Consider the following 14,674-nt stretch of genomic DNA (forward strand, 5'->3'; position numbering starts at 1 on the left):
TTTAATTAAATAGAAGGATAGACCCTCCCATAAAGAAAAGTTAAAAAAAATTTGTCGAGTACCCGATACCTGATCGGGTATCGGTAAAAACTCGAATCTGATAATGTTGGGTACCTGACGAACCCAATTTTTTTTTGTAAAATACCCGAGAATAAACGCCCACCTCTAGTGTTACTGTCATATTTTGTTAGACAGATCTTTTATTTAGGTCATCCATGAAAAAATATTAATTTTTGTGCTAAGAGTATTACTTTTTATTGTGAGTATCAGTAGGGTTGGCCCGTCTCACAGATAAAGATTCGTGAGACCGTCTCACAAAAAACATACTCTATTATTATTTACTTTTTCGGATCAACGTTATTATTAGTTTAAAATATCTAAATATTGGAAGTTGAGCAACCAACCTTTGCTAACAACTTTGACATTCCAAGCATGAATATAAGCCAGAAAAAGACGACGAAAGAGCAAAATTATGCGGTAAAGATACGAAAACTTGGTATACAAAAGCATTATTTCAGCAATAACATGTTTGAACTTTGTACATAGGAAAAATTTAATTTAACAAGCCAATAAAAATAAAACAATAGCAATAAAAAGCCACAAGCCATTAAAGATTAAAAAGAATAATAACATTTATAATCTCCCATCCATCACCAAAAAAAGAAAACTAAGAAAACTTGCACAAGTACCAAACCTAGTCCAAGCAAAAAAATATCATCGTAGGCTGGCGCCATTTGTCCAAGAAACCAAGCACTTCACTTCATAGCTTCAGTCTCCAGAAATTCTTGAAGTTACATTGCTACCATGTAATATTCTTTGTGATCATTGCAGTAGCATACAGTCTAATGGCAGACGAAATATCTGTATTAGGCGTATGTTTGATTTAGCTCCAAAGCTTCTTGATAAATCAACTCCTTGATCTGCTCTTCTGTCAAGGGTTGCTGCTCGAAATCGAAACAGAATGACTCAGGGCATGCTGGTTCGTCTGATATATCGTGTAATCTTGCAAAGTAAGGATGTTCCAAAGCTTCTTCAACTGCAAAGAAATATCACAAAAACACGATTCATGAGTATATAACTGAATTAGCAGAAATACTGGAGATTTACTAATCAAACTTGCAGAATAAATATCGTGAAAATTACCTGTAATTCTCTTAGTTGGGTTGATTGTTAGCATTTTATCAACTAGATCAATGGCCAGGGGATTTACATGTGGAAAAACTTTTGCAAGATTCTGGCGAGGATGTCGTGGAAGTTGCCTTATGTATCTCCTCGCATCCTCACTTCTGTTGGAATCTAGATCAGAGTCGGTGGGCGTGCCAAGAAGCTGTAACAGATTTTGAATATCCATTTAATTGTCCCAAAAACCAATGTCTCTTTCACAAGCTAAGGAAAAGAGTCCAAGTTCTTTTTTTCAAACAAAAAATCCCTTTTTCTAAATTTACTGATGTAAATGTATAGTTTGACTCCGACATGATACTCAGTTCTAGGAACCAATGCTGCATTACCGACTCATCGCGCTAACTAGTTGTATGGAAAAGCGCTTAGGTTGCACACAAGACAAGCCCAAAATAAGAATCAACAACCAAAGCAACACGCGGCAAAGAATCAAGTTTTTAAAGCTCCATCCATAGTTGAAATCCTTTATTTTTAGCTTCATATCATACCTCTGTCAATAACTTCAGTTGATGCACGTGATCTTTCCCAGCAAACAAAGGCTTTCGATTCATCATTTCCATGAAAATGCAGCCAACAGACCACACGTCTATTGCAGCGGTATATTCAGAAGAATTCAACAACAATTCTGGTGCCCTGTACCATCTAGTCACCACATATTCGGTCATGAACTCATTCTCCGTGTTAGGCCGTGCAAGGCCGAAATCACATATCTTTAGATCACAATTAGCATTCAGAAGTAGGTTGCTCGGTTTCAAATCCCGATGGATCACGTGTGCCGAATGTATGTACTTTAATCCTCGGAGGATCTGATACATGAAGTACTGAAAAAGTAGGCCAAATGGTAACATTTATGTTAGAATTAGCTCGTATTCTTGATATTCAACTGCTCGACAAGCAAAATTTGAATGCATTAATTGCTACCTGGCAATGTTCCTCTGATAAGCTCTGATTAGACCGAATTATTTGGTGAAGATCGGTGTCCATTAGCTCGGTGGCAATGTATACATCAGAAAATTCGCTTCTTAATGGAGGTGGAACTACATCTCTAATAGCAATGACCTGTGATAAAAATTTCTTTAGTATCCTAAGATAAATGAATGAATCTCTGTGTCGGATTCATTTAACATAAGCGGGAATTCGATATTCAAGGCATATACATGTTATTCCAATAGAAATAAGTTCTTGGTACCACTTTAATGAAATAAATATATATACAGCCAGAGTTCAAACTCAAAATCAAAATTTATGAGCTGAAACCAAAAAAAAATACTAACATTTTCATGATCCAAGTGTCGTAGAAGCTTAATCTCACGCAGAGTCCTCTTGGCATCCATATAATTATCAAAAGCATTTGCAATCTTCTTGATCGCCACCATCTCATTATTCTCTATGTTCCTAACCGAGCTTTAACAAAGAAAAGAAGACAGCAATAAATCAACACTAATTCAAAACCATGGATTCCAGAAAATCGTTCCTCCATGTAATCTAGCAATAGAAACATAATGATAGAAATAAGAAGCATAAACACTAACAAAGTCAGACTTTTGCCCTCTTCATTTCATCGATTGTAATCCAGTATCACATGTTACATTCTTTTAAAAAAACAGCAATTTCTTGAACAAAAATCTTGCCTCCACACCACCAAAACAAAGAAGGAAGAAAAACACAGATATTGCTTACCAAACAATCCCGTACGCGCCGCGACCAATGGGAATGATGGGAGGGCGATATTTATTGGTGATCTCAAACTTACTGCCAAATATATCATACTGTATATAGTTCCCTCCGTGCGTCGCCACCGCCGGAAAATCAAGGTACTGGCCGCCGGCAGCTCCAAAATCAGCCATTTTTTGTCAATAACTATGTATATAACAACCCTTTTCGAAGAGCTTGATGCCTCTGAATGTGTGTATAGATAGGCTTATTTATACATACAAAAGGATTCAAATTAGGGGGGCTGCATGGCAGTAGTGAGGAAGGAGAGAAGAATAAGTCACCTGTTAGTGTGTAGACTGTTTTAGTTGAAAGGAATATCTATCCTGACAGCCGCCGTTGATCCGACGGCTGAATTTAATCCTTTTGACAAATCCTATGGTTGTCATTTATGCAAGTGTTGTGATTTGTCAACCATTACGGTCTACTGATTAAATTAAATTAAATTAAATTAACTAATAATAATATTGAAACAAGAGAGAAATGGATAGCTTATGAATGATTTATGCAAGAAATAATAATAAATGAATAGATTAGTTTTCTTGTGAGACGGTCTCACGAATTTTTATCTGTGTAAAAAGTAATATTTTTTCATAGATGACTCAAATAAGATATTCGTATCACAAAATATAACCCGTGAGATCGTCAAATGAATATTAATAACATGTTTTCTTCGAACCATTTACAATTTTGGCATAACAACCAAGTAAAGCTTATAATTAAAATATATTAGTTGCACATGATTGGTAAATTTTATTATAAAAGTAAATGCAAAAATTTTAATAATAAAAAAGTATGGTAATATTTTTACAGAACTCTTTGTTTTTTTAAAAAAATCAAATTATTAAATATTTTATTGTGCAGTCTTGCTTACTAGGAACGCCAAACGTTAGACCAAGTCCGACGATAGATTAAATTTTAGAAAGTCAATTTGCAGAATTTCAACATTGACCAAATTTTCGGTGTTGAAATTGGCAACCAGTCCAAATAAATTTACAAGAAAAAATTTATTTTGATTTTTTTATTTATTTGTTAAAATAATTTAATTATTTAATGTAATAAATTGATTGCTTTTGTTAAATGATTCGGTCTCCCGTTCCGTAATAATAAAAAAATAAAAAAAAACAGTTCGATGGTTTTACTCCAAAAATTATTATTATTAGAAACATAAAATTAAGACTGAAAATGATCTTTATCCGAATTTTTTCGATCAATCAATTATTTTTAACTGGACAATATTTAAAGATAATTGAAGTTCACAATCCCACTAATTATCTAGCTTTAATTCCACTAATTAAATTATGATAAAAATAAAGCTTAGTTAATAAAACAGAAATAATCTCCCTTTTATATTGGGATTTCCAAAAATTCAACCTTAAAATCTAAACAAAAATCCCAAGAAGTTAAGCTTCAAAAATTATTTAATCAAATGCTTGAGACAACATTCTGATTGCCTATTTGAACCAGGAGTAGGTCTCTTTGTTAGACGGTTTTACGAATCTTTATCTGTGAGACGGATCAACTCTACCGATATTTACAATAAAAAATAATACTCTTAGCATAAAAAGTAATACTTTCTCATGAATGACCTAAATAAGATATATGTCTCACAAAATATGACATGTGAAAATATCTATCTATCATATAAAATCACTGGAGGTATCCAACAAAACAGATAAACTCGTAATCATATCATACGATGATTCAAGAGTGCTAGTGATACCAGACGAAGATCACTCTGTGTATATATCGCACAATATTCCATCCTTTCCCGGTTCATCTTCACCAACATGAGAAAATGAAAAGGTAAAAGTTTGAAGTCAAAATGAACACCATGTAAGCTAAATTTCGTATTGTAAAATTCTGACTTGACTTTATTTAAAAAGCATTGCCGTTTAGAATTAGTGAAATTAATCAGCTAATCAAACAGCGATTACCTCTCTTCTTTTTCGCAGTCAATTAAGATTAGGTGTGCTGCGTGGACTTGTGATAAAAGGCGATCATCTTTGTTTGCTGTCTAACGATGTTTTGACATTTATTTAATTTTTTTGATCTTCTTGATTGATAATGTCATGATTGATGGCAAAAACTCGTGTGAGACGGCCTCACGGGTCGTATTTTGTGATACGCGTCTCTTATTTGGGTCACCCATGAAAAAATATTATTTTTTATGTTAGAAGTATTATTTTTTATTGTGAATATCAGTATGATTGATATGTCTCACAGATAAAGATTCGTGAGACCATCTCACAAGAGACTCGCTCCATGATTGATAATATTGTATTGAAGTCGTCTCTTACTCATTGCACTATTTTTAATTTGAACATCAAATATAAAATTCATCTTAAAATAATAAACTGTAAAAGAATATTCTTTAAATATTTTCTATTATTTTATATGCATATTTTATCCGACGATTAATTTAATTATAATTCTTTTAAAATAACAATATAATAAAATCTTACGCTTGAATAATTATAAAATTTAATTATTGTTAGGAACAATTAATTATAACTTAATTAAATCTATTAAAATAATTAATTCAAAGAACTTTATAAAAAAATTAGATTGATTAAACTAGTAAATATAACATATGATTTTGCAAAAATAATGTAAATTAACTAAAATTATTCGTTGAAACTAAAGTAAATCAATGTTCACCGTAACTCGTCATATGCTACATCGAAAATCTTACTTCTGACACCATCTCCAACTTTAAATATCTTTCTATTGGTGGCATTATACCGTTGTATTTTCTTTACGTTTTCATGTTCGATCCATTCAAATTCAGCCGAAATGGTGCTTGTTTGTTCAAGTATTTAACTTAACTTATCAATCTTATCATGGAAAGGTATTAAAAAAAATTTAAATAGAGAAAGAATAAACATTAGTCTTTCATTTCCCTGCAAGAGGTAGTAAAATCAGTCTACAGAATTTTTTTGTCAGAAATAGTACTGATAATATTATGTTCTACAATATGGGGAACCAAGATTCTTCAGCCAATACCACTTAGAAAGAGTAGATAACTTGTGAGAGAAGGGGACAAGGGAAGATGAAACCGTAGTCTATTACTCTTGATTAAGAATCTAGTTGATAAGAAAGTGCATATATCTCGTGATACAAGTTGGCCACAATTAGCAAACGGATCCTATTTCTGCGGCTTCTTCCACAACCTCGTTATCATGTTCGCGTTTTTCTTCTTAAGTAACTCTTCATCTAGATCATCTGCGTAAGGTGAACCTAACTTTCCCATTCGAGGGCCGAAGTGGCTGTCCACTGATCCAGTTCTCTCCCTGATTTGACCATTATTCCCCGTTGAAAGCATTGCTGCTGCTGCCTCTGCAGCCTTCCGCCATTGATCTGACTGCACTTTTAGCCTTCGTAACTCGGTTTCCATCTCTGCATTCGCTGCTTGTGCTGCTTCCAACTGCTCAGCCACTCGTGCTGCCTTCATGTTACTCTTATCGATTTCTTCAGTCATGTACCCGATTTTCGTTAGAGCCTCCCTTTCTGCCATCCCTGCTGCATCTACATCTGAAACAATATCATCGCTAACTTTACCATTGCTGATTTTCTTGATTTCGAGTTTCAGCTTCTCGTTCTCTTCTGATAATTTCTTCCACTCCATCTCTTCATTCATCAAAAGGGACTTCAAACTTTCTCTGTCTGCCTTTGATTTGCTGAGTTCTTGTTTCAGTTCATGTTCCCTTTGGCCCGACACTGTATTTGTGAGTTTTATCGCCAGTCCCTCGTTCTCCTCACAGATACCTTGCAATTCAGTCTCTTTATCCATCAGGTTGGCTTTTAACTCTTCAATTTCGTATCTAGATTTCCTTATCTCCATCTCGAGCTCGACTTCTCTCTGACTTGATGTCGATTTTATCTGCTCCGCCGTTTCAAAAGCCTTTCTCATCTGTTCCGTGCTTCGAACTTGTTCTTCACTGTATCTAGTCTCGGATGCTTCTAAAGCCAATTTTAATCGTTCCACTTCAATTTTCATAGATATAACCTCTGTTTCAGCGGACTCTTCCCCTTTTCTCTCTTCCTTGTGAGAGTCTTTGCTGCTAATATCATCCTCAAGTTTTCTTACATGCTCTTCCAAATATTTAACACGAGCCCTTGATTCCTCCAGCTCAGAAGCTATAGCATCGTATGCTTCCATGTTTTTCAATCCATCCGACCTAAGTGTCTCCACCATCTTTTTTGCTGTTTCCAGTTGAGTCAGAGTTTCTCCCACGAGTTCTTGCGCCTGGGCCTCAGATTTTTTGCTGTCTCTTAATTGGTTCTTCATGTCTTCCACAAGTAAGAGAGCTTCCGCCAAGTTTTCTTTCACCACACAGAGATCACTTTGTGCTGATTCCGAATTTTTTGTCAATGTAGCTTCAGACTCTGTCAAATTTTCAAGCTCGACCTTGAGTTTTTCTGTCTCATTCAAGGCCGAAGCTAACAAGGATAAATCATGGGAGTGCTGTCTCTGGATAGCCTCAAGTTGAGATTGAAATTCTTCATCATGCCCTTCCAACGCCTCCTGGAGCACTAATTTGTGAACTTCCTCGGAAGCTGACTGCTCCAGAAGTTGCTTCTGAGATTCTTCAAGCTTTGAAGACAGCGCTAAGAGCTTTTGGTTTGATTCCTCAGCGTCTTCCCGGGCTTCTTTCTTTAATGCTTCGGTTGAGCATAATTGATCCTTGACAATTTTCAGATCATTCTCCAGCTTAGAAATCTGAGTCTCTAGATCGGAAACTTTACCTGGGCGTTGCACGCTCTGAAGATTGAAGGAAGAAATTTCACTAGATAAATTGTGTAAACAAGACTAGGAATATGAAACCATTGCCAGATATTATAATCATAACACAAAGTATAATGTAAGCAATTTTGTTGTATACGACCACAGCCTATAATAGAACTGAGCTGAATACTGCTCATTCTCGTACTCAAAAGTTTGAGCTTGAATTTTCAGGTAGCTCCAAGCTCGAACATTCAAATTCGAGCTTCATCCATTTGGTCGAAACTTAGTTATCAAGATCAATTAAGCAAAAACTCGAATTCAAAAAGCTCGGTGAAGAGTGGAATTCAAAAACTCAATAGTCAATTTAATTTGTTTGTAAATTGTACGTAAGTGAAATAAGAGATTCTGTTAATACCGCAACCTATGTTAAGCAGCCCAAATACGATACTTAGTTCACAGACATAGAATTCAAAAACTTTAGGACAAGCAAAAGAACATTTGTTTACCTCAGATACCGGGCTTCTAAGTGACTTGCGCTCCAAATCTTTAGGACTTCCCTCCTTATGTGCTCTACTAGCTGAGTTGGAAGACAACGCAGTGTGGTCTGAATATCGTGGAGTAGACTTGAGCTGACGAACGACTCGAGGCGAAGTTTTTTGAGATAATTCAGCTTGAGGACTCGAGTTTTTCTGAGGCACCTCACTTGAAGTAGAGCGAGGAGAAGTCCTTAGAGGCCCTCCGGAAGAATTGGTTCTGCATACAACAACAATAATTTAAACAATATTATGACACATTTGGAAAGCAAATCTGTATCACGAGTTAACAATTGAAACAGGAAATGCCCCAAGAATCTCTTCAGTATTTTTGCTTACATATATCAAATCATCAGCTTGTTTGTTCAGTTGACGAAAAGCAATATTGAAAAAATGTAAGTCGTATAGTGGAAGTGCATAGATGGATAAAAAGTTAGGGTATATTGAAATGGAGACAACAATCCTAGCTAGTGCAAGATATAAAACAAAAGTATTCCAAAAAACTAACCATCACTATGCATAGTATAGCATGTTAAAAATGATTAAGTAAATCATCAAGCATTCTTGGAAAAGAGAAACGGGCAAGGAGAAACTTAAACAGAAATTGTAGAACGAGGATTATCATAGGATGAAGCGTTCCAGTCCCAAATTTTCCAAAAAAGCACACATTATGCAGTACATTCGTCCAGAAAGTCACCTTGCTTTAGGAGTCTGCATATCTTATCTTAATTACTCTCAGGCCAAAATGTGAAATGGAGTTGTAAAATAATATCTTCTTGAATGCTTCCTGCCCTACAAGACCTGCAAATTGCAGAAAATACCACAAGCTAAGGGGCAGATATGGGGAATCCAATGAAATTTAATGCACAAGGAGCATCAATGGATCATTTATGACCTAAATTTCCATCTAAATTAATTACCCACCAAACTAGAATTCAGAATATGATATTAAATAAATAAACATTATGATTTTAGTATCCTGGGATCTATTAGTGTCTAATCAGACAGACTCTATATGGTATTTTTTTTCTTGATCAATGCAACTTCAAGAATTCTTGGAGCGCTTGATATGTAGTAATTATTATGGTCACAAGTATGGTCCACGGGCCATTCTAGGCTCTAGCCCCGTGATGTATAGTGTTTCTTATTACAATCCAAGGGCCACTTTACGCAGCTTAAGGACCTACTTTCCATAAGGAATAAATGATGCCTACTGCTGAGAAGATTGCATAAACGTTTCGATAAAAAAAAAATTTATTGCAGACGGTTAAGCATCTGAAACAAATAAACAGAAATGTGAAGATGAGAAGTAAATGAAAACCAAAAAAGAAAACATTGAAAAGTAGCTAGAAATGACCCATAAAGATGTAATTTTTGAATGTTCTTTTCATACAGTTGACCTCACACAGGAGATGTTAAAAAGGAAAAGAAAAAGCACCTTGGTTCGGAAAACACAAGTAACACAGGCAAAAACAGAAAAAGGGTAAAAAAAAAAAGGATGGATAATTGGGTATAGGGTGTCATCGGAATTTCGGAGAATTGAAATAGCAAGCAGTGCCACGCAGTGACCCAAAAAAATGAAGAAAGTTAGCAAAAACACAAAATGGGTCTCCAAATCTGCCTCTTTTTCTCAATGCAGAGTTTTAACAGTCACTAGCGAAACAATTTCCTAGAACCAAAGACAACATAAAAACCACGGAGAAATAACACACTCTTCCCTCGTACATTTGCCATTTTCAAGACATTGAGGAGCAAAGCAAGAAGCAAAGCAAACAGAACAACCAGCACATATGGCTGCCATTTTTCTTACCCAGAAATTCTTGAGAAGAGACAAAACAGGTCTCAATGTTTCACTGCATACCACAAGATTTTCAATCTTTCAGGGAAAATGGAGGAGCCATTATTGATAAAAAGAGCTCCCTTTTCGAGGTCCTTGCGCTGTATCCGGTTTTTCAAATTGTGTGGGTATAAGCGGGACAAATAATCATGGGAATAATGGAGACTTGGCGTTTCACATGAGCCTGCAGATATTAAATTGAAAATTTATTTTAGGATTAGATTTACGTAAGATTTGATTCATGGGTCAGAAGAGAGACCCCACCCCTGCAGGAATCTTGCACTTTGTCAATGGGCATGGGAAATTTTTGTTTTGCGGCCATTTTCAAATAATTTAAGATCATTTTTCTTTATTTTTATGCCTATTTTTAAATAGAATAGGTTTCTTGTACCGTCTCACGAATTTTTATCTGTCAGACGGTTCAACTCTACCGATATTCACAATAAAATTAATACTCTTAACATAAAAAGTAATAATTTTTTATGGATGACTCAAATAAGATATATGTCTCACAAAATACGACCCGTGAGACCGTCTCAAACAAGTTTTTATCTTTCAAATGATTGAAGCTCATTAATTTTGCTTTTTTATTTTTAAAGTCTGAATTTTGTGAGTGATAACTGAATCAAATATTAAAATTTGATGAAATATTGGAGTGAAATGTGTTGTCCATAAAATTTTTTAACATATTATGAGTTAGAAGAATATAGTTTAAAGTTGGTTCATTTTTTCCACCTTTCTCAATTAATACGAGAGACTTAAAAGCACATTGGTACTATTAAAATATCATCTTAGATTGAAGTATTTTAAAATTTGGGGAATTTCGATCTAAATGTAAATATTTTTTCTTATACGTGGGATTTATTGAAAAAAATATGAAATCACATGTATTGATAAATATTCATAATTTGCACTCTCAAGACAACGTCATAAAAGTAGCATCTTATTTATCCAAAAAATTTGGACTTTGGAATGAAATCGAGGCATGAAATCTAGGAGAATTGAAAATAGTTGAAGTTGACATTAAGGTGCTAATTAAAGTTCTCTTCACTTTCTTTCCCATATTCTCTTTAAAATAAGACTTATTTCGAAATTAATGAGCGAAACTAGACTTGGCCAAGGGCTAGGCATGACTTGGACCCAAACTGAAATTGGCTCATGGTCAACGGGTAAGTTAATCGAGTCAATGGATTTGATTCAAAACTGTTCTAAGGCGGTCTGGTTAGTGAGCGAAACTAGACGTGGCCAAGGGGCTGGGCATTACTTGGACCCGAACTGAAATTGGCCCATTGTCAATGGGTCAGTCAGTTAATCGAGTCAATGAGTTTGATTCAAAATCGTTCTACGGCGGTCTAGTTACTATTTATAGATAGAAAATCTGTCGATTAAACTGATCGTTTTATTTAATTTTTGTAAAGAAAAAATTTACAAAAATTAAAATGAAATTATTATGGGTATAATTTTGTGAATTTAAAGGATTAACTTCTCATTTTATAAACTTGCTATCAATTATTCTTTTCATCTAAATTTTCGATGAGAAATAATGCAAAAACATTGGAAGTTAATATTTATTGTTCCATATCGAAATTTTAATGAAAGATAAGTGATCAAAAGGCTAAAAATGATAAGTTCATCCTAAATTGTTATCTTTAATTTCACAATTCTACATGTTAATCAAAGTATTTAAAAAAGGAAGAGTTTACATTCTTATCAATTTTTTTTTTAAAAAAAAAACAAGAAAGGTCAAAAATTAACGAAAACCGACGGAAGGACCCAGACAAAGATCCCGCCCCAATCTCCGGTTCTGTGACCCGGACCGTAACCGACAAACTGGATATGGAAACAATTTGAAATTGTTGGTTATCATTTAAATTTGGTTTCCAGTCCAAATCAAATATATTTTAATTTTTAAAAAATCAAATATAAGTCCAAATTATTCATTTTCGTAATATGCGAACTTTAATATTTATTAATATAATATATTTATATATAAAAAAAATATTGGAATTTACATTTTCAATGAACAGTTCAATAGTTTTGCTCGAAATATTCGATTTCCAGCAAAGAAAAAATTCAACAATTGCTCGAATAAAAATATCACTGAGCTTGAATTTAACTTAACCATTAGGTTTCCTTGATATTCAACAGCTCGAAATGATATGTTTACTCTGGTTTTTTTCTAAAAAGAATAACATAAAAGCAAAAGTTTGCCGGACCGGTTTGCTCAATGCTTGTGAGAAAACGGTAAAAGAAATCCGAGAGCAAGCGTATGTTTCATCTCCACTAATTTGAAACCCCATGGAGAACGGAGGTATCCAAACAGACTGGAGATGACATTCCATTTGCGTCCATTAGCATTCAAAACAGCTCATTGCCCTTGTTAACAAAGAACTCGTCTGCTTTGCCAAGATGGACCACTGCAAATCGTGAATTTCCAGATGCTTCAACTCCAAAAATCCTCCGCAGCTTCTTACAAGCTGACAGAACATTTAAGAGTAACGTATTATTTAAAAATTAAAAACAAAAAAAACCCGCCTCAAATTCTGATTCAAAATGGGGTTTGATTGATAGAGACTCCGTTGGGGGAGAGATACCAAGAAATTGTTACCCTCAGGCTATACTAAATTGGGTGAAGATGACGAGCAGCCGCAACTGCTAGAGCAAGACTAGAGTGTCGTGAATATGAGAAGCCCTAGGTGGATTTAAAGAGAAGCTTTCTCTCATTCGTTTGGGCCTCGGCCCATCTCATTGGTTGCATTCTAAATGGGCTAGGCTTTTGTAAAAAAAAACCCAAGTACTATTTGGGGATTGTAGTGTGTGTTTATAGTTTAACTATTATGTAGCGTATCTATCTAATTCTAAAATATTAAAATACTAAACTTTATTTCTCCTTCATTCAAATTAATTATTTTGCATAATATTATAGAATACCTTAATTAAACCAAATATTCAACGAAATATATAACGATACACTTAATATAAAATATTTACTGTTATCGTTTTGTATGTGTCGCATATTTCTACAACTGTTTTTCAAATTACTTTGTTTCAGTGGATGAGATATGATAGTTATTTATAATTTATAAATTTATTAAATTCGGGTTTTATGATATTTTTATCATAAAATAAATAAATATTACTTTTCAAAATTGTAGGCTTATGTTTATAAAAATTAATTAGCGCCAAAAAAAAAAAATTGGACTAGTAAAATCTAGTTTTACTTATAAATATAGATTTACTTACTATAGTGTACTTGGACCGTTAGTTTTTATGCGAGATAGAATTATAAACGAATTGAATACACAACATATTTATGCACGTTAATCATCAATTGCTGGTAATTTGCAAGGACTAGACTTTATCCTTTGACTAAAAATATATATCAATAATATTTTTGTTTTAAAACACTTAAACCAATCTATTAACTAGTAAGTAATAAGTGGACTAAAAATCTATTTACTAATCTTAAAACCAATCTATTAAATAAATGGCAAAAACTTGTGTGAGATGATCTCACGAGTCGTATTTTGTGAGACAGATCTCTTATTTGGGTCATCCATGAAAAAGTATTATTTTTTATGCTAAGAGTATTATTTTTTATTGTGAATATCGGTAGGGTTGATCCGTCTCACAGATAAAGATTCGTGAAACCGTCTCACATATACCTACTATAAATAAATTGGTATTACTGGTCAAACTATGGTCTCGAATTTTTGTTTGTGCACTGATCTATATCATAAATCAAATATCTAAATGAAAATAAGGTAGTAAGAGATAATGTGTTTTTCAGGTTTTTATATTTATTATTATTATCATTATTGTTATTATATATATTCTCTCAAGGTGTTGATGACTTGTTCCATACTGATTAATCCAGTTTCAATTTGTTGTATTATAATAGAACTGAACCAATCTTGTAGGATATCGGATTATGCCATATTGGATTCACAAAAACTCCCGTGATCCGATTTGACGGGTTAATTTTGTGACACGTATAGTTTATTTGTGTCACTCACGAAAACATAATATTTTTTATTATGAATATGGACATTATTAACATGTCTCATAGATCTAGACTTACTAAATTGGATTTACCATGTTATGAGCATAAAATAAATTATCTATTACGGTTTCCTTTTTCTTGTAGTTCGGTTATATGAATATAATATATATAAACTTCCCCAAAACTAAATTAATTTAATTATGCAAACATCAATCTGACTCATATGCATGCAATTTCCAACTCCCAAGAAACTTAGGAGTTTCTTTGGATTTTTGACAAGTTTACTGGGATTCCAGTCAAACGACGAGACCATCTCATATAAATTTTATTTTTATTTAATTTATTTATATTCGTTCATTCATAAAATAAATTATCTATTACGGTTTCATTTATCTTATAAGTTTGGTTAAGTAAATATAAACATAAACTTCCCGACAATAATTTGAATTTGTGCGAGCATCAGTATGACTCATTTTGTACAATTTGGTACCGTACGAAATGACTGCAATATTTCCATCTCCTGACGTCATCAATATTGTGTCAATGCCAATAATGGCAATGAATGAGAAAACTTCTACTCACTTGTTTGAATATATTTAAATCAGAAGAATTTGGTTAAAGAATAATTTGAAAAGAAAATGTGTCACGTAATAGTAAAATGCACGAAACTTTAATGGATC

General features: G+C 33.6%; 2 protein-coding genes across 4 annotated transcripts; both read right to left on the reverse strand.

The window, feature by feature from the left end:
- Positions 1-459: 459 nt before the first annotated feature.
- Positions 460-3,154, reverse strand: LOC142528746 (mitogen-activated protein kinase 1-like). Its single transcript, XM_075633886.1, has 6 exons — positions 2,860-3,154; positions 2,454-2,583; positions 2,101-2,238; positions 1,668-2,000; positions 1,144-1,327; positions 460-1,036 (listed from the first exon to the last, which is right to left on the reverse strand). Exons 1-6 carry the CDS (start codon positions 3,024-3,026, stop codon positions 867-869), a joined length of 1,122 nt encoding a protein of 373 aa, XP_075490001.1. The 5' UTR covers positions 3,027-3,154; the 3' UTR covers positions 460-866.
- A 2,791-nt stretch (positions 3,155-5,945) lies between these two features.
- On the reverse strand, positions 5,946-10,184 carry LOC142528943 (interactor of constitutive active ROPs 3-like). Of its 3 annotated transcripts, none has more exons than XM_075634235.1 (4): positions 9,965-10,184; positions 8,852-8,955; positions 8,128-8,374; positions 5,946-7,657 (listed from the first exon to the last, which is right to left on the reverse strand). In XM_075634235.1, the coding sequence occupies exons 2-4, from the start codon at positions 8,869-8,871 to the stop codon at positions 6,041-6,043; spliced, it is 1,884 nt and encodes a 627-aa protein (XP_075490350.1). In that variant the 5' UTR covers positions 8,872-8,955; positions 9,965-10,184; the 3' UTR covers positions 5,946-6,040. The 3 variants fall into 3 exon arrangements, with proteins under 3 accessions (XP_075490350.1, XP_075490351.1, XP_075490349.1); XM_075634236.1 differs by having other exon boundaries at positions 9,937-10,184; XM_075634234.1 differs by lacking the exon at positions 9,965-10,184 and having other exon boundaries at positions 8,754-8,857.
- Between the last annotated feature and the right edge of the window lie 4,490 nt (positions 10,185-14,674).

Source organism: Primulina tabacum, chromosome 16 (assembly GCF_025594145.1).
Source record: "Primulina tabacum isolate GXHZ01 chromosome 16, ASM2559414v2, whole genome shotgun sequence".
NCBI classification, from domain to species: Eukaryota; Viridiplantae; Streptophyta; class Magnoliopsida; order Lamiales; family Gesneriaceae; genus Primulina; species Primulina tabacum.

Bases quoted from the DNA above. Each gene is read 5' to 3' on its own strand.
- LOC142528943 (XM_075634234.1), bottom strand. From the start codon at position 8,779: ATGATAATCCTCGTTCTACAATTTCT. The intron at 8,375-8,753 runs GTTTAAGTTTCT...TGTTGTATGCAG, and splicing joins ATCCTCGTTCTACAATTTCT to AACCAATTCTTCCGGAGGGC. The intron at 7,658-8,127 runs GTAAACAAATGT...TTCAATCTTCAG, and splicing joins TTAGAAGCCCGGTATCTGAG to AGCGTGCAACGCCCAGGTAA.
- LOC142528746 (XM_075633886.1), bottom strand. From the start codon at position 3,026: ATGGCTGATTTTGGAGCTGCCGGCGGCCAGTACCTTGATTTTCCGGCG. The intron at 2,239-2,453 runs GTTAGTATTTTT...TTTTTATCACAG, and splicing joins GACACTTGGATCATGAAAAT to GTCATTGCTATTAGAGATGT. The intron at 1,037-1,143 runs GTAATTTTCACG...ATTTCTTTGCAG, and splicing joins CCCAACTAAGAGAATTACAG to TTGAAGAAGCTTTGGAACAT.